A 27,369-nucleotide genomic window follows, 5' to 3' on the forward strand; every position below is an offset into this window, starting at 1 on the left:
ATCACCCATTAGAAATCTTCCTTAGCTTTATGTTCATCCCCCATTAGGTTAGGGGTACCTTCTTGATAACCCCTAGTCACCAGTACTAACACTTTCATCATTTTTTGTTTAATAATATGTCTCTAAGCTCTTTAAGGGAAGCAGGGAATATGTCTGTCTTGGTCACTTCACCCCTGAACTGCTGGTCACATAGTGGAACTTAGTAAACATTTGGGAGCTTTTTTCAGGGAATGAGTGTCATTGTATTTAATATCACCATTATCTTTGCAATAGCACTATGCATTTTACTGTTAATATTTTTATCTTTCTTTAGTGAAACTGATGAAAGTTGTAAGAAGCACCTTGGAAGAGTGTTATCTATTTGGGAAGAAAGGTCTGTTTATGAAAATGATGTATTAGAACAACTTAAGCAAGCTCTGTGTAAGTATATAATCTTTTATCATTATCTCTTCATTAAAATGTATTCTCTCATTAATACTTAAATGTTCTTTCAATTCAGATGGCGATAAGAAGCCTAGGAAGCGAACATATGAACAGATAAAGGTGGATGAGAATGAAAACTGTTCCTCTCTAGGATCTCCAAGTGAACCACCACAGGTAGTGGTTTTTCTCTGTTAAGGGAGTTAATTGCTAGTACTTCATGTAGCCATCAAGCTTTACTAATTTCAATGTTTTACTTCTGTAAATTGACTTTTATTATAATTCTGGGTACAAGAAAGAAGCTATGTGAATAAGTCTTATTTTCTGATTAATACATTGCTTATGTTTAATGTAGTGTGTTGTATATTGTATATTAGGCACTTACATTTTGCGTAGAAAGAGTATTTGATTGCTAAGTATGATTAGGTCTGATGAGATATCTACCATTTAAACAGTTTCCTTTTAAATAAATAAAACATTATATGATAAGACTATTCTGTTGTTTGATTTAAGTATGCTAAAAATTCCATGCCTAGAGATAAGCACCACTCTTTTAAGTATTTTTGCTTTTAAACATGTAAAAATGCATGTTAGAGTTAACGAGTATGTATTCATACAGTTCTATGTAACTATATAAAACCATGTAGTTCCATGGTAATAAAATAAGATGAATCAGAATCATTATCTTAATACTCCATGTCCTCCCAGGTTGATACAATATAGCATTTTCTAACCATCAGATGATTCCAAAAAGACATTTTTACCTTAATTATGTGGGCATTGAGTCTTAAAGCTTCCTGCTTCTATGTTTCAAACATATAGGAGGGACAGATAAAATTTTAAAGGAGAAAATGAAGACATAGCCATATTCTTAAAACAAGGTAAATATTGCCATGGGCTACAAATGGTACAGAAACATAACTCAAAATGTGAGCCAGAGTATGGTTCCTGCTGAGCTTTTGTCTGGAAGCAGACATGGTTTGCAGAAAGTAGTATCCTGTAGAGTAACAAGAACTTAAGGAGTTGGAGACCTGGACCAGAACTCACTGCATGAAACCTGAAGCTGGATGAAGCTCTTTCCGCCATGAAAAGAGCTTGAAATAAAGATACAACCAATTACTGCCTGGAATTGTGGATTTATATCAGTGTTAGTACTTGGGAGGCAGAAAGAATTTGACTGAGGGTCTCAGCTAGTACCTGAGTCAAGCCCCTACTGGGGCTTAATGACAGGAATGCTGAAGCCCATATGGTCGCCATGAAAAGAGCTTGAAATAAAGATACAACCAATTACTGCCTGGAATTGTGGATTTATATCAGTGTTAGTACTTGGGAGGCAGAAAGAATTTGACTGAGGGTCTCAGCTAGTACCTGAGTCAAGCCCCTACTGGGGCTTAATGACAGGAATGCTGAAGCCCATATGGTCACCATGGATAAGAGCTTGAATAGAAATGTAATAGGAACATAACGTTTGGAACAACCAAACACTAAGGCTTATATTTCTCTCTGTTTGGTAATAATTCAAGACAAGGAATCACTTTTTGCTAAGAGCCCCGTAATGACTCCATGAACAGTATTTTACCCCAGTTCTAAATATAGGGTCTTACCCTCTCCTATTCTACCTGATGAAAGAGTAACCTAAGTTGTACTTCCTAGGAGTTTCTGAGTAACCACCTGACTCTTCCCTAGTACTTGTGTAAAATGCTATCGCGTTTTGTTTTATAATGACCGTTTTCAGATTAGTTGTACTGCGTAATTCTCAGTGGTTCAGCTTTATAGTTACCATTTTATATATGTCATTCTTTATAAGAATGGCTAAAATTTCTCTTTATAGAATGTAGTTGAACACATTTCATTCTCCTCTATCAGGAAGTTCTAGGCTAGTGTTGTTCGAGACAACTTTGCTTTCTTATCTGGATCCTTGACTGAGCTTTGGGAACTTAGAATTAGCTCATGTAGGAGTGTGAAGGTGCAATGAGAGTAGGTTGTAATTAAAGCATGCGTACATCGTCAAAACCGTAAAGCCAGGTTTCTTCTTAGAACTCCAGAAAATTTTAGAACTTCCTAAGTGATTAAAAATTAAAAATATATAAGTTATTTGGGGCACCATGGGAAACAAGCTTCCCAGTAATTGTCATTGCTCTTAAGCTCACTTTCATTGTAGAGGGGAAATATAACAAAATTATTTTTTTAAATATTGGTATTTTAAACATGTAGTGGTGAATTAAAAGCACACTTGGGATAGTATATTTCTTATTAGGTTCCATTCATTCTTATCATGTTTGATCATTTGCTATGTGCTAGACCCCATTGATAGCATTTTTTATAAGGGAATAGCTTAAAGAAAAATCAGTTACTGGCTGTTAGTGTCATCTGAATATATACACAGAATTTGAATATCCTATATTTTTCATGTATGTGTGTAATTTCCTAGTGTTCTAGGATCTAGGCTTAGAGATGAAAAAAAGAAAGAAAAAAGAAAAAGGGAGGTGGGATGGGAATGGAGACTAGTAAAAAGAAAATTTACTCCATTTTCTTTGGAATAACTTTAGATATATTATGAATTGTGAAATCATCAGCAGAGACTTGCCCTTCCCTCCTAATTATAGCTGGTATGAAAACAGTGCAACTAAAATATTCTGATGATAAAATACTGGTTAAGCATTATATAAATATTAGTCATCAGATATATGGAACTTTGTAATATTTTAATGATCTTAGTAACAAACCATAGAATAGTTAAGGTGCCATATTTGAACATACATATTCCAAAACTACATTTCTCTTATGCTTTAACTACTTTATTGAGAAATGGAATTTGGGGGGCTCTTCTTTGTTGTGGTAGATGATGATTTGTATCCCCCATCCCCCAATATCCAATTTAATACAAAAAATTCTTATGTATAATGATAATACAATGACTATATCATACATAAAACTTGTATTCTCCAGGTTGAAATTATAGCCTGCCTTTTACCACTGTATGTATTTGGCTTATAAATGAATCATATCATTTTAATAGTCAGATAATTATTTTTACACTATCTGTCTCCACCACTAGAAATATCTATATGTTTCCAAATTATATATTTCCAATACCTAGTATAGTGTAGCTTTTTTCTTAATATATGAAAGAAATGGACTGTCTCTGAAAGCAGTTTAAACTAATAAATAGCCCATAAGGATTAAGGAATATGAAATAAATTTCAAGTCTTTTATATTTGTTTAAGCTTCACTAATTTTGCTTCTAAAGTTGTATAACTTTTTAGACTCTAGATCTCGTTAGAGCATTACAAGATCTAGAAAATGCAGCTTCTGGTGATGCAGCGGTTCATCAAAGGATAGCTTCTTTGCCTGTTGAAGTTCAAGAAGTATCCCTACTAGATAAAATAACAGGTAAGAAAAGAAAATGTGATCTGGAACTTCTTTGGGAGTTGGAGTAAGGAAACCACATATGGCATTGTTTTTGTTGTGTAATAATTTTGTTATTCTGTGCTTTTCTTAGACAAAGAATCTGGAGAAAGACTTTCTAAAATGGTAGAGGATGCTTGTATGTTGCTGGCAGATTACAATGGCAGATTGGCGGCTGAAATAGATGATAGGAAGCAACTCACTCGAATGTTAGCAGATTTTCTTCGTTGTCAAAAGGAAGCCCTTGCAGAGAAAGAACATAAATTGGAAGTGCGTAACCTTTTCCTTATTTAGTGCTTATTTATTTAATTTATTTTTTGGTAGGAATTTAAAAATAGCTTAATATTCCTGAACATTTTGCATTTTTTGGACATAGACCTTTTTAGACAATGGCCCAGGTAAGCTACTCCTTGCATTAATTGGTTTCTTTTTATTTGAACCAAATCAATCTGCCTAAGTAAATTTAGAAATTTGGAATTAGCAGAATTGGTTGCATTTTAAAATTATTCACGTGAAATTCCAGTAATAGTATTTCGTCTTCTGAGCTTAAACCTTTATCTTCAAGAACAAAAATAATGGGAAAATAGCAGTTGGTATAAAGTCTGGTGTCAACTACAGTAAATTATGGTTGGACTTATTTAATTTCTGTCTGAGTACATGCAGTCTTTTGGGTATACAGTTATGAAATAAAGACTTTTTGTTATGGGTATCCCCAGTCTCCCTGTTCCTGAACATCATTTTTGTTTGGGAAGGTAGTCTTCAAGTTACTCCTTTATTCCCATCCCTGATTCTGATGCTTAACATATTCCTACCCCACTCTTGGCTCAGACACACCCTTAGGTAGAAAGTTATTATTGCTTCTTTAAATTGAATGATGATTGATACTGTTGATGAGAAGTCTGGAGGTGCAGGGGTTAAAAAAAGAAACACTCTCAAATTTCCTTTGAACAGAGTAGCCATTGTCAGGGGTGGATGAACCAGATTTGGTTTTATTTAAAAGAATCTTGCATTTGATTAGTTCTTGTTTAAATTGTTTGCTGCTGTAGCAATTTCTTTTTCTAATAATATGTAGGAGAATTTCTCATATGTCTGGATCCCTTTTTTAAGACAGTTCTCTTTAAATTTGTAGGTATGTTATGATGCTGCCTCTGTTAAGTTGCTTTTATTTATTAGCGTTTAGTTCTTGTTTCAGCAGTCTCTAATTGTGCCAAAGATGATTGCCATCTCTACCTGTGATAGCAGTTAATTAGTATCAGCAGCAGAGCTCTCCCACCCCAAATTGTAGCATTGTTTAGCATTGCACCTTTTCAGTCTGCCCCTCCTCTGCTCACATATACACACTCATAGTTGTTGACACTGTACTCTACTTTTAGAGAGGCTGCCCAATTTTACATAGAAAGGAAAAGATAGAATTTTTCAAAAAAATACATTTCATAGTTAACTTGCCAGTTTTTGATCTTGTGATGGAACTTCAATCCTAAATATACTGTTACTTGTTTTATTGTTAGCAGAATTAAGGGTAAGTAATGTCATACAATTTTTGTCTTTAGTCTTTGGTATGGTTTCTTTAACTTCTATTGAGCTTCTGTTGCAGGTATTGGACATGGGCGTATCTTCTAACGATGTCATCATCATTAGCATATTCTTCCTGCTAAAAATAAATATCAAAATCCAAAGCCTGAATTGTCTCATGTTTTTGAAAATTGAAGACTGAAGCTTTGTTATTCTCCTTCATACTGCTTTCTCACTTAAACTGGTTATATATCACTCATTACAAAAATAGCATTTATATTTGAAACGTGTAGAAAAAAGATCAGATACCATCCCACCTTAACCCCCTCTTTTCCCAGTGCCTTCCAGCCAGATTTCATGTTTGATAATTATAGGTGGTGAGGCTGATGATAATAATGGCAGTAAAATTTACCATGTGTCAGGTACCAGCTGGATTTCATGATTGATAATTATAGGTGGTGAGGCTGATGATAATAATGGCACTAAAATTTACCATGTGTCAGGTACTATTCTAAGCACTTCACATATATCAACTCATTAAACCTATGTAGCAGGTAATGTTATTATCCAAATTTTACAGATAAAGGAAACTGAGGTACTGGGAGATGAAATAACTTGCTAAAGGTCACAAAGAGGCAGTGAGTTGTTTAGAACCTAGGGAGTCTGCCTGCAAAATGACAATTTCGCTTTCAGTTTTTGCTTAAATGTAAGATTACAGCAACAGCTAAAGCCCTCTCTCTCCAGCTCTGTTTCCTCCCTCCTTGGAGGTAATCACTTTCTCAAAGTGTTCTAGGAACTTTTTTGTTGTTTTTTAGCATGACTGGATTTTCATATTATAAATAAACCACCTAAATTATGTCAAACTTTTCTTACAAGTAAAAAATATTTAGATTTCTAATAAACTAGGAAGTTATTCCATAGAACTCTTTGTAAATTATCATTTATAACTAGGTGATTCTTGTGTCAGAAGATGTGAAAATGATTTGAGTTATTTAGACGCTTATTTGTACCAAGTAGGTGGCATCCCTTTGAAGTTGAGACTGAGAGGTCAGGATTTATACTTACCATATCAGCTGTGATAGCATCACATAGTTTTCACTTATCAGGCATCTTTGAACATCAACTGTGATTGACCAGGTATTGACATGTCATTAATTGCTCTTTAAAAAAAAAAAAGGACATAAATTTAAAGTATCAGTTCAGGAATTGGCTATTTCATATTTCTTAAGCAGGCCACCGTTAAAGCATTTGTAATGAATGAAAACATGAAGTGTTTTTAAAATTTTTGAAAATTATGAATCATTTTTTAAACTTGTAACTGCCTTCAGCTGGTTATTAAAGCAGATAACTTAAAATAGACTAATAAACCTAATTAATAAACCTAATTTATGTTTAAAAATCTATTTCATAGATTGCTATGGGAATCATTCGCCATGATAACATTTTGTCGCTCAATTTTTAATACTTCTTTTCATGATACAATTGGTATAAGAAAACATGCTTTTATAAAATCCCTGTTTAGACCGCCATAGAAAATTGGAAATCAAAGTTTGATGGCTCTTAAAAGGAGAAATCAAATCATAGTTCCAAGTTCTAGAAGTCAGGATGGGAAAGCTGTCAGAAAGGATAGTGTTTATCTTTTGTAGTCTTACATCAGTATATTCAGATTTACCTCATTAAAAAAAAAATGAGGGCATAATCTTTGTATGAATGTTGTTTGTTTAAGTCAGTCCCTTCTCATGGTGTCAGATTGCATCCATTGAGTTGCTTTAAGTTTTGTGCATTATAGGTAGTACCAGAGAGAACATCCTGGTGATGCAGGTTTGTACAGCTGTGCTAGTATATCTGTTGGATTGATTCTCAGAAGTAGAATAGAATAGGTGGGTCAAAAAGAATGTCTGTTTAAATGTTGATAATGTACTCAAGCCCTCCAAAAGGTTTTGCCTTTTTACACTCCTTGAAGTATAAGTGCATCTTTTCCTGCACAACCTCACCCAACACTGAATTTGAATGTCAGTGATCTTTAAAATTTTTGCATATCTGATAGGTTAAAAAAATTTTTTTTATTCACTCAGATTGCTCATTTAAAAATATTTATTAGCCTTTTTATTTCTGCTGCGAATTTCCTATATCCTTTGGCTACTTTTCTGTTTGGTTCTAAGTTTATGGTTCTAAGACAAATTAATATTTGTCTTTGCCTTTATAGATTCTAGGTTTTTTGGATATACTTAAGATCACCTTCTCAATTCATAACCACAAAAATACAAGTTTTCTGTAGTTTTTTTTTCCTAATAATTTTATCCATTAGGATTTTTTTGTTCATGGTATATATGATGTAGGGATATAACTAATTGTCTGAAAGTGATAGTAAATGTCCCGTCATTTATTGATTAACGATTAGTCAATTAATGACAGTCTATATTTTACTATATTGTAAAATGCCATTTCTGTCATTTATTTGTATATATACATGTGTATACATGAATGTGGTCAGTTTTCTATTCTACTGGCTCATTTGTTTTACCCACATTTAGCTACTTGGTAGATTTTTGTTTTTATTACTTTTCGGTATTTTTCATGTCTGTAATTTTAGCTAATCATGATTATTGTGCATATGAATTATATTTTCTTCCCACTTATTATCTTATATATATTTGCCTTCATAATTAATATTTTAAATGACGTTTTGCTAAGTAGACATTTCTTAATTGGTCTTTTCAAGAGTGCTTGCTTTTATAAAATTTTGTTTTCCAAAAATTTCAATTTCCATTTTTTTAAAATGCTTAAAGATAAATTTTGCTTTGCCTGAGACATTTAGTGATTAGAAATGCTTAATGTCATCTCCTAATATAGGATATAAGAATGTTTTAAATATATAGCACTGAAAATGCAGATTTAAAAGTGTGTTGCTGAAGGTGTTGTTTTCATGTAGCTTTTTTGATGGTTATTGATTTATCAAATTACAAATATCATTCAAGGGGATAGTAGGAAGAATATGGAGAACAGCTTATGGAATGTTTCATCTGTGGTTCAGTTATTTCTTTATATTTTACTTTGTTTTTCCATTGAAATCATATTGACTTCATTTAAATTTAAAATTAATTTGATAAGATGGAGCTATATGGATTTTTTAAAGAAGCAAATGATAACTAGTTTCTTAATGATTTCTTAGATAATTTTTTGAGATCGAAATATCATTAAGTCTAAAAACTTTATGGTTAATTTATCCATTATTCAAGAATCATGTAATCTTTTAATTATTTTTATTTATTATGCAAATAAGCTATTTTCATCATAGGAAAAAAGCTACATAAGCAAAAGGCTTAGCGCCATGTGTTGGGTCCATGTATTATTTTGCATATTGTCCTTTTCATGTAATATTTTATGTTCATCTTATGTCAGTGTTTTCCTTTTTAATGTATGGCTATATCATAGCTATCTGTTCTTTATGACTAATTACTTTCATTGGTTTGATACTATAAACAGTATTGCAGTGAACGTCTTTTGTTTTTTTGGCCATGCCACGCGGCTTGTGGGATCTTAGTTCCCCAACTGGGGATTGAACCCGGGCCCTCAGCAGTGAAAGCACCGAGTCCTAACCACTGGACTGCCAGGGAATTCCCAGTGAACATCTCTCTTTTATTAACCCTTTACTCACTTTTTTAAAAAAAAAAAAATTTATTTATTTATTTATTTATTTATTTATTTATGGCTGTGTTAGGTCTTCATTGCTGAGCGCGGGCTTTCTCTAGTTGTGGCGAGTGGAGGCTTCTCATTGTCATGGCTTCTCGTTGCAGAGCACGGGCTCTAGGCATGCAGGCTTCAGTAGTTGCGGCACATGGGCTCAGTAGTTGTGGCTTGCGGGCTCTAGAGCTCAGGCTCAGTAGTTGTGGCGCACGGGCTTAGTTGCTCCGTGGCATGTGGGATCTTCCCGGGCCAGGGATCGACCCCGTGTCCCTTGCATTGGCAGGCAGATTCTTAACCACTGCGCCACCAGGGAAGCCCCCTTTACTCACTTATATCATCTCTTGTGATAAATTCCTAAAGATGAAATTGCTGATTCATGTTAAAGATTTTCAATAGTATTATACTAGATCATTGTCTTCGATGATTCCCAGATAATCGTTCTCTGTATAGGTCTTCTCTTCTGAGCCATTCCTTTTCTCTAGAGAAAATGTTTTAAATTTGCTGCGTAGCTAAGATACGGCATCTGTATTCAGAACAGGGCCTCACCTCTTATCTGTGTGATTTGTATCTCCAAATGCAGATCTTTGGCTTAGTTTCTTATCCCTCATTTTTTGGCTCTATGGGATGAGTTTTAACAGATTGATGTAAAGATATCTATTTGCTCTTCATTGTCAACCTTAAGACTCACCGTTACATTTCAAGGAGGTTGATGCCCCAAAGTCCTGAGACTATCCAAAATTACTCAGGATGAATTACATTATTTTTGGTCATTATCCCTGTTTCATTTTTTTCCATCTTCCAAAAATTTCAGGACATTTGTGTACTGTGGTTCCCTCTTCTCTGTCTTTGTGGGTTTCCGCCCTTATAAATTGTTTTATTATTTTAGTGACTTTTTGGGAGGGTGTGGAGATAAACATGAGTTCAGTTTGTTATATAAATGGAAGACCTTTTGTGTCTAATTAAATAGAACTAATAATATGTTTCATAACTCCTGCCAAATTACTCTTGTCTGTTGCCTGGATTGTTAACAACTGATATTCCTATTCCCTCTCTTAACTGTCTACATCACTGCAGCCAGATTGATCTTTTAAGAAAATAGGTCTCATCATTCCCCTATGTAAAACTCTCCAATGCTTCCCATTACACTTTTGGATATTATTTTAAACTCCATATATGGTCTATGAGATCACTAGTCTTGAGTCTCCATTTAACCTCATCTTGTAACCATCTCAAAGGCATCCATTTTGCTCTTTAAGCAGATGAAGCAAGTTCTCACCCCAGAGCTTTTGCTTTACTGATTGCTAACAAGGTGGCTGGAGTGCTCTCTCCTAATCTTTACTTAGCTGGTTCCTTTTTTCATTCAGGTTTAAGTTCCTCTGTCACCTCTTTAGAGCCCTTCTCTATCCATTTCATTTGATTCCACCTACTCTTCTGTATTACATTGCTGATTCATGCCAATACATTGCTCCCTACCACTGTATTACATTGTCATTTTTGTTTTTTTGTTTTTTAAATTTTTTCTTCATGGAACTTACCACTGTTTGAAGTTTAAAACTTTGTATACTTAGTTATCATCTGTACCTGCCTGGAATGTGAGCACCATGAGAAGAAGAACTTTGTTTTGTTTTTCATGTTTATTGCTCTATCCTAAGTGCTTGGAGCAGTACTTTTCTCCTAGTAGGCAGTCTGGTGTTTTTGTTGAGTGAGTAAATGATAGTTGGCCATCGAATGATGAATGAATGAATGAATGCTAGTACAAATGTAGTTTGCAAGGAGTATGTAATGTTTATATTTTAAATTGATTTCTTTTGTAATTAAGTTACAAAAGAATGATGCTTTGATAAAATGATTAAAGATACTTGAGGTTTTTGAAGAAAGTCGTATCCAGCACAAAATAGGTTAACTAATTTTAAGTCATATTAGTATAGCCCAGTACTTAAAAAAAAAAGTGGTTGTGTGTTCAAGGACTGTGAATTCTAGAACTGCAGCTGAGCATTTTGAACAAAAGAATGAATGACCATTTTGAAATTTTAAAATTATTTTACCAGTTTACCCTTTTTTTTCCTTTAGTAGAATAACACATTAACAACATGTTAGAAAACATGAATGACAAATGAACAGTAGTACTCATGAGTCCATAAGTGCAGAATTTGTAAGCGTCACAGTGCTACCTGGTGGAAGAACTGGAGCTACAAATGAAATCAGTCCTTAAGCCTGTGTTTGTTAATTAGGCTCTAATTGCGCTCTGCTTGTTAACTCCTTTGTGGAATAGAACTCATAATAGTAATATCCTTCAAGAGAGGCATTGTGATTAAGGAATTTATGCATATAAAGCAGTTAGCACCCTGTGTGAGGCAAAGTAAGTGCTCAATAACTGACAGCTACTACAATTATTTGTTGCTGCTGTAGCAGCTAAGAATTACTAGGAGTGCGATGAGATTGATGAGTAGGTTGGAACCAAATTGTGAAGGGCAGTGAATGGCTGGCCGAGCAGATGGCTATAATAGTCCAAAGGACAGAGAGGACTGGTAGTAGTGTTTGGAGACCTGGTTATGGTTGCTAAGTGGATTAGAATGGCAAGAGATTTACAATAGGGAGACCAAGATATGACTTAATTGGAAAATTTTATATTGTGGGTAATGAAGGCCTGAACCATAGTTGATGATAGCAGTGAGAAAATAAAGGAATGGGCAGGTATGGGGAACAATTGAATCACCATAATTTGTTAATTGGGTCTGAGAAGTAGGAGGAATCAGATAAATGAGATATTGAAAACGATGGGGCAAATAATTCTGGCACTGACTAAGAGGATATTAAACTAAGAAACTAGTTTGTGGCGGGGGGGGAAAGGATGATTTTGGTTTTAAGTAGGTCAATAAATTTTAGTTCTTTAAAAAAAATTGTAGAAGTAGTATGTGCTCCTCATAGTTTAGAAACCATTGGTAAGCACAGAGACCACCTAAAGTCTCATTACCCCTTAAATAACCCTTGACAAGATTTGGAAGATGGAATCAGTTATTACGTTAGCATCTAGTGACATTTTTACACATTGTCCTTTTTACACATTTACTGTAAACGTTTTCCCATGATTACAGATATTCTCATTTTAATAGCTAGATCATATTCTGCTTTAAAGAAGTATTTCTTTAGCCAGCTGCCTGTTTGGCATTTGTTTTTTCCAGTTTCTTGCCATTGAAAAACATTGTTTTAAATCACCTTTTAGCTAAAAATCTTTGCTTATCTGTGATAATTTTCTCAAATTCCTAGGAGTAGGGGAAAACAAGAAAAAGTAATAAACGATGTGATTTTCATGATCAAGTCAGCTACAGTTTAAGAAAATGAACATCCTCTGTGATGGCAAGGGAAGGTGGCAGTGGGGACTCCTACATTGTTGATATAAATTCGTATATCACCCATTCTATGTGAAGGACAGTTGGCAATAAGTACCAGAGCCCTTATTTTACATAATGATTTTTTTCTGCTTTTGGCCTTCTACCAGATCATTTTAAATTGCATAGTACTCTAGAAGTAGTTAGTGGGACAAATTCTGGGAGCACTTAAAGTGATGGTATAGTGTTTTTTTCTTTTACATTAAAAAAAAAAATTGTAGTTAAGATAGACATACAATTGATCATATTAACCATTTTTAAAAGTGTTTGTGTTAAGTATATTCATGTTCTTGTGTAACCAGTCTCCAGAACTCTTTTCATGTTGCAAAACTGAAACTATACCCATTAATCAACTCCCCATTCCCTACTGCCCCTGACTACCTGTCTCTATGAATTTGTCTATGCCAGGTATCTAATATACGTGGAATCATACAGTGTTTGTCCTTTTGTGACTGGCTTATTTCACTTAGCATTATGTTCTCTAGGTTCATCCGTGTCATACCATGTGCCAGAATTTCTTTTTTAAGGCTGAATAGTATTTCATAATATATATAATACCACATTTTGTTTTCCCAATTATCCATCAGTGGACACTTGAGTAGCTTTCACCTTTTGGCTATTGTGAATAATGCTGCTATGAACATGGGTTCATAGCAGATATCTCTTTGATTTCTTGCTTCACATCTTTTGGGTGTATACCCAGGAGTGGGATTGTTGGATCATATGGTAATTCTGTTTTCCATTTTTCTGGGAAAATGTTATTACCATACTATATCATCTATAATGACAACTATTTTAGATTCCCACCAACAGTGCACAGGGTTCCAATTTCTCCACATCCTTGCCAACACTTGTTTCTGTTGGTCAGTAGCCATCCTAATGGATGTGAAGCGGTATCTCATTGTGGTTTTGCTTTGCATTTTCCTAATAGTGATATTGAGCATCTTTTCATACACTTGTTGGCCATTTGTTTACCACCTTTGGAGAAATCCTTTGTCCATTTTTTAAAATGAGTGTTTTGTTTTTTCATTGAAAAGTGATGGTTATAGTCTTAGATTGATATTTGTTACTCAAAATAGTTTGAAGATCATCTAACCTACCCAGTGCTGGAAATTATTCTAGCACACTTCCTGAAAGATAGGTTAATCTTTCTTCCCAAAAGATAGATTAATCTATCTGCTTGAATGTTTCTGATGTAAAGGGAGCATACGGTTTTGAGAGTAGTCTTCTCCATTTTCTGGACAGTTGCTAGAAGTTTATTATATACTTTTATTTATGAAATTTCACAAAAGTATTTGTTCACCTATATATGTGTGTGTGTGTGTGTGTGTGTGTGTGTGTGTGTACATTCACATTTATTTGTTGGGGAAAACGTGGAATATACCAGAAGTCTAGAATGGTAGATAAAAACCACAGCCTACTACTGATATTGAAATTGCATAATTTGAAATAGTAGCCCTCTTTTAGTTTCTCCCTCTCTTCTCTTTCTTCCTTACCGACCAGTTTTATTTATAGAATCCTAGATCCTTTTAGTGGTCTGTAGAGAATCATATTTTTAAATTTTATTACATTATTCATATATTATTTGTCATTAAAAAATTTACTTGAAAAGCTATTCCAGTCAACTATGTCAAAATAAAGGACAGAGATGTGGAAGTCATGAAGAATAACAAAATAGTGCAACTCCTGGCGTGTCTGAGAGTGCCTTTCCTTTCTGCTCACCTGTGAATGTCTGCTTGGCTGAATATAGAATTCTTGGGTCACTTTTTTTCTTTTGGCCTAATTACTGTATTTTTTCCTTTCTCATACACATTTAACAGTTTGACTGTCATATATCTAGGATATTGGCCTTTCATTAATTTGGCTTGACACTGATATGCCCTTTTATCAGAAAAATGCATGTTGCCTTTTATTTTTGTTAATTTTTTATAGTTTCTCTTTAAATTCCTATTACGTATATATTGAATCTTTTGAATCTTTATTCCACATTGCTTATCTTTTTTCATCACTTTTTCTCCTTTCTGTTATTTTCCTTCAGTTTTTCCCATGAGTTTTTGTTGATGTTGCTGTTGTTTTTGTTGTACTTGTCCTTCCTCGCAGCATGCTTGTCTAATGGTGGGAGTGGAGAGTTTTGTCCGTTTTTTATTGATCTCTATTGAAAAAGAGAGATTTATTACAGCTTTTACCCTGCAACTCTGAGGCAAGTGCATAGGAAATCAGAGTCAGAGGAGATGTTAGGGCCAGAGTTTTGTGAGTTTGCGCAGTCAGCCCAGACCTGACTGGAGCTTTGCCTCTGTTTTGCCAGCCCACCAGCCACACCATCCAGTACTCCTTTAGTCACTGTGGTCCTTGGACCTTCTCCGTGCTGCTGGGAGTCCCCACAGGCGCAGGTTGCTTTGTTAGAGTGACACACATGAGAATCTGTAGTATAAATATGTGTAACGACTGTAAAATAGTCCTGCCTCCAGAGCTTGGTGAAGTCTACAGGAGTGTTTGGACCTATTTAATATAAATGTAAAATACTGCTTAATTCGCTACTGTCTACTTTTTATAAACCTTCATATGTGTTTCTTTGTAGGTTAGCTTCATATATTTTTTATTGCTAGCAATGAGTGCTTAAAGCATTTTCTCTCCCTACTTTTATTTTTGTAGCAAAATTCATTATTTATTTATTTATTTTAAAATTTATTTTTGGCTGTGTTGGGTCTTCGTTGCCGCACACAGGCTTTCTCTGGTTGCGGTGAGTGGGGACTACTCTTCGTTGCGGTGCGCGGGCTTCTCATTGCGGTGGCTTCTCTTGTTGCGGAGCATGGGCTCTAGGCGCGCGGGCTTCAGTAGTTGTGGCTCGCAGACTCTAGAGTGCAGGCTCAGTAGTGGCTCACTGAGCCACCAGTGGCTCACTGGCTTAGTTGCTCCGCGGCATGTGGGATCGTCCCAGACCAGGGCTGGAACCTGTGTCCTCTGCATTGACAGGTGGATTCTTAACCACTGTGCCACCAGGGGAGCCCTATTTATTTATTTTTTTATACAGCAGCTTCTTATTATCTATTTTATACGTATTAGTGTATATATTGTCAATCCCAATCTCCCAGTTCATCCCACCACCACCGGCCCATCACTTTCCCCCCTTGGTGTCCATATGTTTGTTCTCTACATCTGTGTCTCTATTTCTGCCCTGCAAACCAGTTCATCTGTACCATTTTTCTAGATTCCACATATATGTGTTAATATCTGATATTTGTTTTTCTCTTTCTGACTTACTTTACTCATATGACAGTCTCTAGGTCCATCCACATCTCTACAGATGACACAATTTCATTCCTTTTTATGGCTGAGTAATACTCCATTGTATATATGTACCACATCTTCTTTATCCATTCGTCTGTCGATGGGCATTTAAGTTGATTTCATGACCTGGCTATTGTAAATAGTGCTGCAATGAACATTGGAATGCATGTGTCTTTTTGAATTATGGTTTTCTCTGGGTATATGCCCAGTAGTGGGATTGCTGGGTCACATGGTAATTCTATTTTTAGTTTTTTAAGGAACCTCCATACTGTTCTCCATAGTGGCTGTATCAATTTACGTTCCCACCAACAGTGCAGGAGGGTTCCCTTTTCTCCACACCCTCTTCAGCATTTGTTGTTTGTAGATTTCTTATGATGCCCATTCTAACCTGTGTGAGGTGATACCTGATTGTAGTTTTGATTTGCATTTCTCTAATAATTAGTGATATTGAGCAGCTTTTCATGTGCCTCTTAGCCATCTATCTGTATGTCTTCTTTGGAGAAATGTCTATTTAGGTCTTCTGCCCATTTTTTGATTGGGTTGTTTGTTTTTCTAATATTGAGCTGCATGAGCTGTCTATATATTTTGGAGATTAATCCTTTGTCCGTTGATTCATTTGCAAATATTTTCTCCCATTCTGAGGGTTGTCTTTTCGTCTTGTTTATAGTTTGCTTTGCTGTGCAAAAGCTTTTAATTTTCATTGGGTCCTATTTGTTTATTTTTGTTTTTATTTCCATTATTCTGGGAGGTGGGTCAATCTCTCCCTGCTTTTAGATTACTTTTCCTAATCCATGGGTTTAGGAATTGTGCAAGTAAATAGGTATTTGAAAGTATATGTTTGGTGAAAGTAATGGGCTCTGAGAAAGGATCTTAAGGATCATTTCAGTAAGCAAAGTAAATAATTATATAATGAGTCTTTATATTTTTTATTCTTTAAGTAAAGAATATTTAAGTTATTTCCAGTAAATAAAATATTTATTACAACATAAATAACGTAGAGCTTTTTTGTAGGCTCTGAGGGTGTTTTTTTTTTTTTTTGGTGGCGTATATTTTTGACAGTGTAGCACTGGCATTTTTTTGCTCATGCTAATTTTGGGACTACCTCTAACTTTTTAAACGTCAGCCATTCTTTTTTATGTTTTTTACTTTTTAAAAAAAATTTATTTATTTATTTTGGGCTGCATTGGGACTTTCTTGCTGGGCGCCGGCTGGCTTTCTCTAGTTGCGGCGAGCAGGGGCTGCTCTTCGTTGTGGTGCTCGGGCTTCTCATTTTGGTAACTTTTCTTGTTGTGGAGCACAGGCTCTAGGCATGTGGGCCTCAGTAGTTGTGGCACATGGGGTCAGTAGTTGTGACTCGCAGGCTCTAGAGCACAGGCTCAGTAGTTGTGGCCCACGGGCTTAGTTGCTCTGCGGCATGTGGGATCTTCCCGGACCAGGGCTTGAACCCGTGTCCCCTGCATTGGCAGGTGGATTCTTAACCAACTGCACCACCAGGGAAGTCCACGTCAGCCATTCTTAATCTTGGAGTTGTTTGTCAGATTCTTATGTAATTAGTTTTTGAAATATATATGTCTATATTAATTAATTGAGTCAATGTTTAAGCCTGTAGAGTTTTTAAAAAAAACTTGACTTGTTATTTCTTGTTTTGGTTCTCTTGGCTTTGCTTCTTCTTCAGATTTCTTAAGGATATATTCTAAATTATAGATAAAGATCTTTTTATGTGTTCGAGAGATAAGGCTAAAAACATGCCTGTGGTTAGAAATTTTTCTCTGTTAATTGTCTTAGTCTTGGATTAGTGAACACATCGAGAGGCACTTTAGCCTTGTGCTGAAGAGTAGGGACTCTGGAACTGGATTACCTGAGATTAGATTCTGGCTTCACCACTTACTAGCTGAGTGACATTTGGCAAAGCGTTTGACCTCTCTGTACCTCAGTTTCCTTGTCTGTAAAATAGAGATAATAATTACACCTGCTTTATATGGTTATTATGAGATTTAAATGAGTTGGGTGCTAAACTGCCCAGCATATAGTAAGTACCTCAGAAGTTTCAGCCCAAAACAAAAAGACTTGGAGGTTTTCTAACTAGTTTATATCTGTTCTATCATTTAACCAGTGAATTTATGTTTTATTTATAGGGATACTCTAAAAAGAGTATAAGATGTCTGCAATGTTTTTATATCTATAGTCCTGTCAAAAAGCGTTTATAGTCCTCTCAAGAAGTGTTTATATTCCTAGTTATATTCTTAGCATCTCAGTGATTGCAGCTGGATTCCTAAGTTCTTTTATACAATATGTTGAATCATTTTCTAAGATTCTGACTTAATCTGCACCAGGCCTACCTCTCTGTTGTTTATAGAGTCTACCTCTTTTCAGAATTAGGTACAGTATTTGCTGGTGTGTACCTTCTTGGTAGTTCTTCATGGCATCTGAGATGTAATTGTCTCAGAAATCAAGTTGGTCTGAAGTGTTTTTTACCTTTTACCCCAGCGTTCTGGAATGTAATTGATTCTGTTAAGAGACTTGGACTTAATTAAAGTGTGGTGTTCACATTATTTCCTTGCCTGATTTAGATTTTCACTCTATTCTGTAGAGAAAACAAAAGCAGAATAGATTTCTTTTTACGATGTTAGACTGAGTGGCAGCTTTTTCCACCTCCTAGAACTTATAGAAAAGATAATATATATTAAAGAAATTATAAAACCTAGTTAGTCTGTCTTTATCATATAATTATATAATAAAGATGTGTACATCTTATGTTACATATATATTACATAAATATAAAATATAAAGATATAATGAAGAGAGGGAGATGAAACAGGAAGAGAAATGAAATGGAAGGAGAGAGATGAAATGGGAGGGTTGAGGTGAAATGTAGAGATAAGGAGCTGCACTGCTCAGTAGGTGACCACTAGCCACAGTGATATTTAAATTAATTACAATTAAATAAAGTTTAAATTATCAGCACTAGCCATATTTCAGATGCTTGGTAGCCACATGTGGCTCTTGGCTACTCTGTTCGATTGTGCAGATGCAGAACATTCCCGTTGTCACAGAAAGTTCTATTCATAATGATTGATAAAGATTGCTTAAAAGATAGATGTAGATAAAGTGGAGAAATTATATTTATTACATATGAGGTATGTAATAACTCCACTCTAATAAGAGAAGGAATGCTGTAGGTGCCCCCCTCCCTCAAATGGCAGTCTTCTTAGAAGGTGGATTACTGACAGGAATTGAATTGAAGAAATAAACCACATCCTGGCATGTGCCCTCTTAAAGGTGGGGAGCATCTCATTTACACAAATGCTCTATGCTCAGAAGTGGAACACTGGGAAGAAGGAAGTTGGAACAACACACAGTGACTAAGGGTGCTGCAGTGGAAACAATCAGGGAGGTCGACTCCTGTGCATTCCCCCCCTTCCTGGGCCAGGTAGCAGTGGTGAGGTGTCTGTGTCTTTGTAGAAGCTTGGAACAGGGGAGAAGGGTAGTGTCTCCTCCAGGCTGGTGAGGCCCAGGAGGGATGCGGATCATCTGTATCTGGAAAACCATTCCCTGGGATAATTCATGTTGGATCTTGTCCACTTTACTGACAACCCCAAGTAGGTTGTACATACAGTCTAATTACATAAAGATAGTAACATCACTGGAACCATCAAACATTTTTGGAAGGACAGTACGTAAGACAGCAGATTCAGAGGGAAGAACTTTTCTCCTAGGAAATAGTTGATAGAGAATTCAGCACAGTAATGTAAACGACTGAAAACGCCTAAACACCTCGAGATCCTGTCCCATCCCTAATTAGTATTGATCAGAAAACAGGGTGTCCTCACAGCCATGTTATGAAAAGCTCTGTACTGTTTTATTCTGATCAACAAAGGAATGTTTGGGAATTCTAGGCAAGTAAGCAAGGAAACAATGTAAGCAATGACATAAAAACCTCAATGGCTATGAAATGAGAGTAGGTGAGAGTGGAACAGTCGAACAGGTGAGATACTTTGTGAGATTTTGAAAAACTAAAATTGTGCTGATGAAGTTTAAACGTAGTGTAGTAAGTCAGTGCTCCATTGTTGGCACGTGATGCATTCCTAAAAATGTGAATAAAAATAAATTATACTAAATTTTAGCAACAAAAGCATATATTAAGAGGGACAGTTTTTGCCCAGAGAGATTTTTTAAAATTACAAACTTCCTTGCTGTAGTTATTGATGTTTTTTAAGCCCCCATGTATTATTTGAGATATAAAGTTAGTAAGGACATAAGTTATTAAATATAGACAATGCAATTTAAAAATAATATAGTCAGGAAGAACTGATCTTCAAGTTGAAGGATTTAGTTTTTATTGAACTGGATATTGCAGTGCTGATTTTGACAGCAGTCTCATCAACTTCAATCTGTCAAGCAAAAAATGTGTAACAATTTGCCATCTTCTCTTGCTTTCTCATGAAATGTAAAGAAGCATTATCGTCTTCTCTTTGGATCTGTGAAATTCCCTTTACTTTTGGATTACTGGAGTTTTTGATGTTGAATCCCAATTCAGAATAGTAAAATTCTGTTTTCATTATCTTTTAGCATGGAACATACAGCAAGCCAGCCAAAGTCCAGGGAGTATCTGTGTGGCAAGTATTTGCCACTCTTAGCATGTCTGATTTCTATCCTTGTATTTTTTGTTGTTGTTTGTTTGTTTGTTTGTTTTTATCGCAAGTATCAGCACCCACGTAACTCCTCAGACTGCTGTACAAAACTGAAATGTTGACAGTAGTATCATGATAGGGTAGCTTTGACCTGTTTGCTAACCAATGTGTGAAAATCTGAATTTGGTGTCACAAAAGCTGTTTAGGATTATCTGTATATAGTGTATATACATAGTATTAGGTATACTGGTATATAGTATATGTACATTTCACACAAAATGAACTTTGTGTTGTAAATGATAACAGAGTTAAGAGTTTCCTTTGACAGTAGAACTCAGCATGAGGCAAAGGAACAAAAACAGAGGAGAGAAAAAAGATGGAAAGAAGGAGAACTGGGAAAAAGAAAGAAGATAGGAACAAAGAGTACAGCGTTCTTCACACCTGCCAGAATTTAATGTTGGTTCCCATCCAGCAGCTGGTATTGCCAGATGACTCTTTTTCCTCAGCTCGCTACCTAGACCTGTCCGAGAATTTATCTGTAGGAAGGAGTGGAGCATCTGGATGACTAGTGCTAGTGAGGTAGATTGACTTTGAGGACGTCAGCTCGGGCTCTGCCTGCTAGATTTCATTCTCTCTGCAATCGCATGTTGTTACTCCTTCCTGACTCATCAGTGAGCACAGTTTTCCTTCATTTGAGTGTCTACACTCATAATGAAAACAACAACAAAAACTCCTATTCATCAAGAAACCCTGCTCTTGAAGCCTCTAAGAGATTATTAGTTTTTAGATTCCCAGAATTCTTTGGCCTCTTGAATGCAATATCCCAATCCTGCATAAGGGAAACATTTCCATACATTATGTGGGTGAAAAATTACCAGTGCCTAACCTGATACCTGCTATTGCACTTAAACTCCATTGTAAGGGAGATGATTTAAATTTTTGTCATAAAATAATAACTGATACTTAGCATTTACTCCGTGTGCAGGTACCATTCTAGGTACTGATCATATTTTTATTTGTGACTGTATGAGGTGGATTACTATTATTATACCTGTTTTATGAATGAGAACACTGAGGCACAGAAGTATTAACATTATCTTCAAAGGAAATTTGAAAAGTACATTAATTACATTAAAATGAATACATTAAAACCACTTAGCTCCTGATAACACTTCATCGTATTTCCTTGATCTTATAAAAATCATATATTAAAAACACCATTGTAAGCATAATTATAAAAAATGTTAGACAGTTGTAGCCATACTGTATGTACAAATTTACATCCAACTGAAGTATTTATCTTGGTTAGTCTTCAGTGAGTATGGAGTGTGGATTAGAATAATGAACTGAGAGTTATGGGTTCTAGAACTTACTGTGTGAACTTGAAGAAACTGTGCAATAGCAAGCCCTTTTTTCCTCATCTTCGAAATGTAGATATCAAACCTAATGATTGGTGAGATCTATTTAAGTTCTAAAATTCAGTGCTTTTGACTTTTCCCTTATTCCCTTCTTATAGTTAGAAACTTCTGAGTACTTTAGAAATTCATCTTTTGAAAGCAATATGCAGTTTAAATTTTTTTCCTTGCCTTTTATTCCTAAAACACTTTCCCATCATAAAAACAATACATGTTTATTATAGAAAATTTGGAAAATACTGAAAAAAAAACCCAACTCAAAAGTTTACACCAACCTCTGAAAACACTTATTATTAATATTTTAATGTATTGCACTCCACTCTTTTTTTTGTTTGTTTTAAATAGTTGTGTATATTCAGTCTCATCTTTTAAAAAATGTTTGTGAAAGTGATTTTTTAACAACATTATAGGTGGCTAGCATTTATTGTATCTTTTGTTTCCTTTATTTCAAACGGGTGGAACTTTAAAAAAGGTCCATTTATCCACATCAGGATAAATAAGTTGTACTTATTGGATTTACTGAAAGAACTAGGTCCATGTGACAGATTGGGGTGGGGGGGAGATATTTACTATCAAGAATATTGGAAGTTATCTATTTACTACAAGTCCTCATTGTCTCTCTAAGTCCTTCAGTACACCATTGTAATTTATCGGGGGAGTGGTATTTTTGATAGCTATACCTTCTAATTTATCCACTCCTTACTTTTGAAGTAAGATTCATATTAGAACTAGAATTTATCTTGGTAATTTTGATATCATTGCACACATAAGATTTGATAAAGTAAAATGTGAACCTCTTAGTTAAATTAATCAAAATTTTAAGGAGAGCCTTATGTCATTCACACTAACAATCTCACAGACAGAATTCTGTCAGGCATAACTTCCTAAAGCAAAAATTCTTTGTAAAGTATCTCCCAAATTTAGTCATGCTTAGATCAGGTTATGGAGAAAGGCACTGCTTCAAAGTAAAGCCAGTTCCATTCTTGGAATCTTTCTAATATCCAGTGATCTTATTCCAATATAAAGTAATAGTCTTGGGTTTTTTTTAAGATTAATAAACTTAGTACATTTTAAAATTGAGGTAATTTACATACAATGATAATGCACATATATTAACTAGGCAGGTCATTATCAGAAAATTTGATAAATTTTGATAACTTATTAGATGCTAAACACAGTATGCTACAATAATGTGCTTTATATTCTAATTCCTAATGAGATTTTAGTTACCTTTTGACTTTTGGGGCCATAGCTAAATGTGTTCAGTTTTCTTTGATTAAAAAGGTGTATTCATGAAACATCAGAAAGATTGCAGAAATATGAGAACATGGCCCTTTTTAACCTTTTTTGAGTTGCCAACAGCTTTGAAAAATGCACACACGCACAAATTTGCTTACAACTTCAGTTGAATTAGGGCTGCCTCTAATACGCATCTTTGGCTCACAGTTTAATAACCATTGGTCCATAACTAGTGCAAATTGAATGGGAATCAATGTGAATCTTGCATTGCTTTCATTATCACTTTTCTCTGCTTAAAAATTTCTACTGTCAGTTCCTACATTTAGATTCCTTTAAGCTAACTGCATCAACATGATCAGGACCTGGCTTGGCATCACTTCATGGAAGAAAGCAGCAGTCATGTAGCTGTTAGCATGGTGACATAGCTGTGGTAACAAACAGTGTTAAGCTGCACTAAGTGTTCAGAATATGGAAAGTACGTTCTATTTTATTGGATGCTGGTTAAACAACAGCCAGATTTATGTATTGAACATAAATTTATGTATGCTGGATTCTGCGTTAGTAAAGGGAATTAACTTACCACAGTGTTTATTCAGAGGCAGAGGCCAGGATGGCAAAGGAAATGGAAACAAAATGCGTTGGAGAACAGTTGAACAAATGGGGATATCAGAGATTAGACTTGAGGACAGGCATAATTTATGTGCTACCTGTCTTCAGATGCTTTGAAAGCTATCAGAAGAGAAGAGTTGGGTTTACATAAGAAGGCAGAACCTAGGACCAGTGGATATGTTCCAGGTGACAAGCAAGACCATTCTGGCAATTAGAACTGGCCTAATGTGAAAGGACTACTTAATGTTTCAGCCTCAGCTATCTACATCTACAGCAAACCTTAAATACAGCCCCAATCCTGGCCAGATTAATGTAAAACCTCACAATAAAGATTTATTTACCTCAGTTTTTATTGCCTGGTAATCACGTTCAGCTTTTGAAAAAATTACAAAGCATGCCAAAAGGCAAGAAACAGCCTGAAGAGACAATACAAGGATCAGAAACAAATTCTTGTATGACACAAATTCTGGAATCACCAGTTCAGGAATTTAAAATAACTGATTAATATGTTAACAGCTCTAATGAAAAGTAGACACCATTCAAGAACAGATTTAAGTAGAGGTGAACATGCTTAAGAAAGAATCAAAAGCAAATTTTAAATGTTAGAAATAAACACTGACAAATGAAAAGTGCCTTTGATGATCACCTCAGTAGACTGGACACTGCTGAGGAAAAAATCAATGAGCTTGATAGTAGAAACTTTCCAAACTGAAATGCAAAAAGAAAATAGAACAACAACAAGCAACAACCTCCCCTCCCAAACAAAACGAAAACCAAACACAGAACATTCAAGAATTGTGGGACAGTTTGGAAAAGTGTAACATGCATGTGCTTGGAATACCAGAAGAACAAATGAAGCAGAAGAAATATTTGAAGTAATAATGGCCAAGAAATTCCAGAGTTAATGACAGACATCAAACCACTGACCCAGGAAACACAGAACAAACACCTGACAGGATATCAAAAAATCTAGTCTGCACTTAGGCGTGTCATATTCAAACTGCAGAAAATGAAAGGCAAAGAGAAAACCTTGAAAAAAGCCAGAGGGGAAAAACATCTTACCTGTAGGCTAAGAATTACAGTGCACTTCTCAGTAGAACCACACAAGCAAGAAGGGAGTGGGGTGAAAAGTGTTGAAGGAAAAACACCAACCTAAAGTTCTATATCCAGTGAAACTGTTCTTTAAAAGTGAAGGGTAAAGTAGTGTTTGCTGTTACTGAAGGTGGTCAAGAAGAGGTTGAATGACAAGGACAAGAGAAATGTTGGGTCTAATGTTTGCCTCACTATTCTATATGTAAACAACTGGCTATGGGAGATGGTAGTATATATTCAGCAAACATGTATTTCAGGTTTTTGAGGAATGTTACAAACCAGATTCCCTTCTTGGAGCTTCACTCTGGACATGAGCATATTGGAGATTGGAGCAGGGATGTAGCAGAGAAACTATGTGTGCTCCCAAACAGCCCAGAACCTCTGATTTATGGCCTGCCTATTAAAGCCTTGTGTAACAATGTTCCATGGGACACCCAATTTGGGAAATACCAAATTGGCTGACCTCCATGATCCTGAAATAGTGTGATTCTTTAGTAATTGGGTAATACATACTAAGGGAGACTAAAATGTCACACAGAAAATGAAAATAATTTAGGCTGAAAGGTCACACAAAATGAAAATTTATAGAAAGCATAATTAAGTGTACTTCCTAATTTAAATATCAGACAAGTAGAAAAATTAATTTGTTATATCTCACTTCCTTAAATTCCTTCTTCCCACTTGATTTTGAAGTTGCTTACAGAGAAATGACCTCAGTGATACGCTGCCTATCAGCTCCTGGCTCCCCCTACCCCTCCAAGGTCAAAACTGATGATTAGTGATAGGTTCAACTTTCCTGGAATATTGGTCATTGTTCCTGATTGGACTAGCCCCTTGCCTTTTTTTGTTTCTTTTCCCTTGTGTCTTCTGTATGTTGCTGCTATTATTATTAGTCCTTTTTTTTTTTTTTTTTTAATGTCTCTAGGCCCATATGCTGTTATTCATGAGAAAATGACAGCTCCTCTCCATTACTGGGGATTCCAGAGATGTTTTAATGGCAGAATTAGACTACCTAATACAAGTCACAGTTTGTTTCCTAAACATGTTGGATTTTGAGTTTTAGGGACATAACCGTTAGTCCTGTGACTGTGGTGATCCTATATTTCATGTAAGGTAGATTTCAGTTGGATAACACACTTCTAAAGAATACCCATCCCAATAACAATTCCAAGATACAAAAGGCAAGATAGCATAATGGTTAAGCGTGAGGACTCTGAAGCCAGACTGTCTAGGTTTCAAGCTTTTTTGACCCTGTCTGTTGACTTAAGAGGAAGTTTCTTAATTAGTGGTTAATTGTGCTTTAGTTTTATTATCTGTAATGCATGGATAATGAGTCTCTACCTATGAAGATTCAATGGACCACTTAGAACAGCATTTGGCATTTAGTAAGCACATCAGAATCTTGGTTAGGGTCACACTCAATCTAGACATGTATAAAGCTTATTTATAACAGTATCTACCCTCATTACAATTTAGCATTTTTGATTTTTTAAAAACCCAGTCGATAGCCAGGTAGGCATTGGGTTCCTTGCAGAAAACTAAGTCCCTGAGAAAATATTAAATTTTTTTTCTACTTGTTAATCCAGAAGGCTAATGAGCCTTCATGGTAATAGAATTATAACTTATTAACAGGTGGGAATTACCTATTTCAAGAATATTTTAGAAGTAAAATCTGCTTTTATTGTAGAATAGTTATTTAAGAGAATGATAGTAAGCCCTCAAAGGAACTGCAAGATATAAGACAGTCTGTTAGATGACATTCATTTGCACTAAAGTGTTTCCCACTAAAAGGTAACTTTTCTGCAGATGGTCAAGGAAAAATGGTTCCATCAGAGATGTGTGGGATAATGTGAAAAGAAATGAGAAAGGATTCGATATTTTACTTTTAAAATATTTTAATTATATATACAATAGTTTTTAACAATTGCAGGACTAGATCCCAAGCTAAGTTTGGGTATTTGTTTTCTAGAAGACAACTTAGGGCAAACCACTGAGATCTTTACCTGCTTTACACTCTGTTATCTGGAGATGGCAACAGACTTAACTAATCTCCCCGACATCATGGAATTTCTTGGTCTTCTTTAAGAAAATAAGTGGTATTTTTAAAATATTGATTGATACTTCAATTAACTTTTCCTGTCTAGCAAAGAGCCCCAACCCCAGGGTAAGCAAAATGAAGTAAATTATGATGGATCCTGAAAAATGAGAATGAGAGCTTCTAAATAGTTATATTGAAGAAAGTCACTTAAGAAAGACTTGTTAACATCTAAAGAGAGGCAGAAGACATAATGAAATACATATCAAAGAACAAACCCATTTAGGGGTCTGCAGAAGAACAAATAGAAGGAACCAGGATTATGAAGATTACCATCAACCTAAGGGGTTCTATAATATGTTCTGAAGATTATGTCTTGATACTATTTTGAATGAAGATAACTAGCTCCACCTTCAAAGTTAATTTGTGCTTTTGTGACCCAAGGACCAACTTATTTTGTTCTCAAATATGTAGTTACTATGACAACTGATAAAAAATGATGTAACAGGTAAATTTTAAGTAGCCAAAACTGAATCAACCAGATTTCAGACTAAGGATACATACAGTGAGATACAAAGGGAGAAGTTAAATTGCTTAGGTGTTTGCATAGACACAGCTTGTGGAATACTATGGAAATAAGGTAT

The 27,369-nt window shown here is 35.2% G+C and overlaps 1 protein-coding gene across 2 annotated transcripts in view; it reads left to right on the forward strand.

The window, feature by feature from the left end:
• Window positions 1-27,369, forward strand: part of RPRD1A (regulation of nuclear pre-mRNA domain containing 1A) — a 72,523-nt gene that overhangs the window by 34,863 nt on the left and 10,291 nt on the right. The window contains exons 3-7 of one of the 2 annotated variants that reach the window (XM_082354093.1): window positions 314-420; window positions 500-597; window positions 3,687-3,813; window positions 3,923-4,098; window positions 5,423-25,699. In XM_082354093.1, coding sequence (XP_082210219.1) covers window positions 314-420; window positions 500-597; window positions 3,687-3,813; window positions 3,923-4,098; window positions 5,423-5,542 — 628 coding nt within the window. In that variant the 3' untranslated portion in view covers window positions 5,543-25,699. Of the gene's footprint in view, window positions 1-313; window positions 421-499; window positions 598-3,686; window positions 3,814-3,922; window positions 4,099-5,422; window positions 25,700-27,369 lie in introns of those variants that run through there. The other variant, XM_082354092.1, reaches the window with a different exon arrangement.

The sequence above is a fragment of the Balaenoptera borealis genome (genome assembly GCF_965194805.1).
Source record: "Balaenoptera borealis genome assembly, chromosome: 14".
NCBI lineage: Eukaryota > Metazoa > Chordata > Mammalia > Artiodactyla > Balaenopteridae > Balaenoptera > Balaenoptera borealis.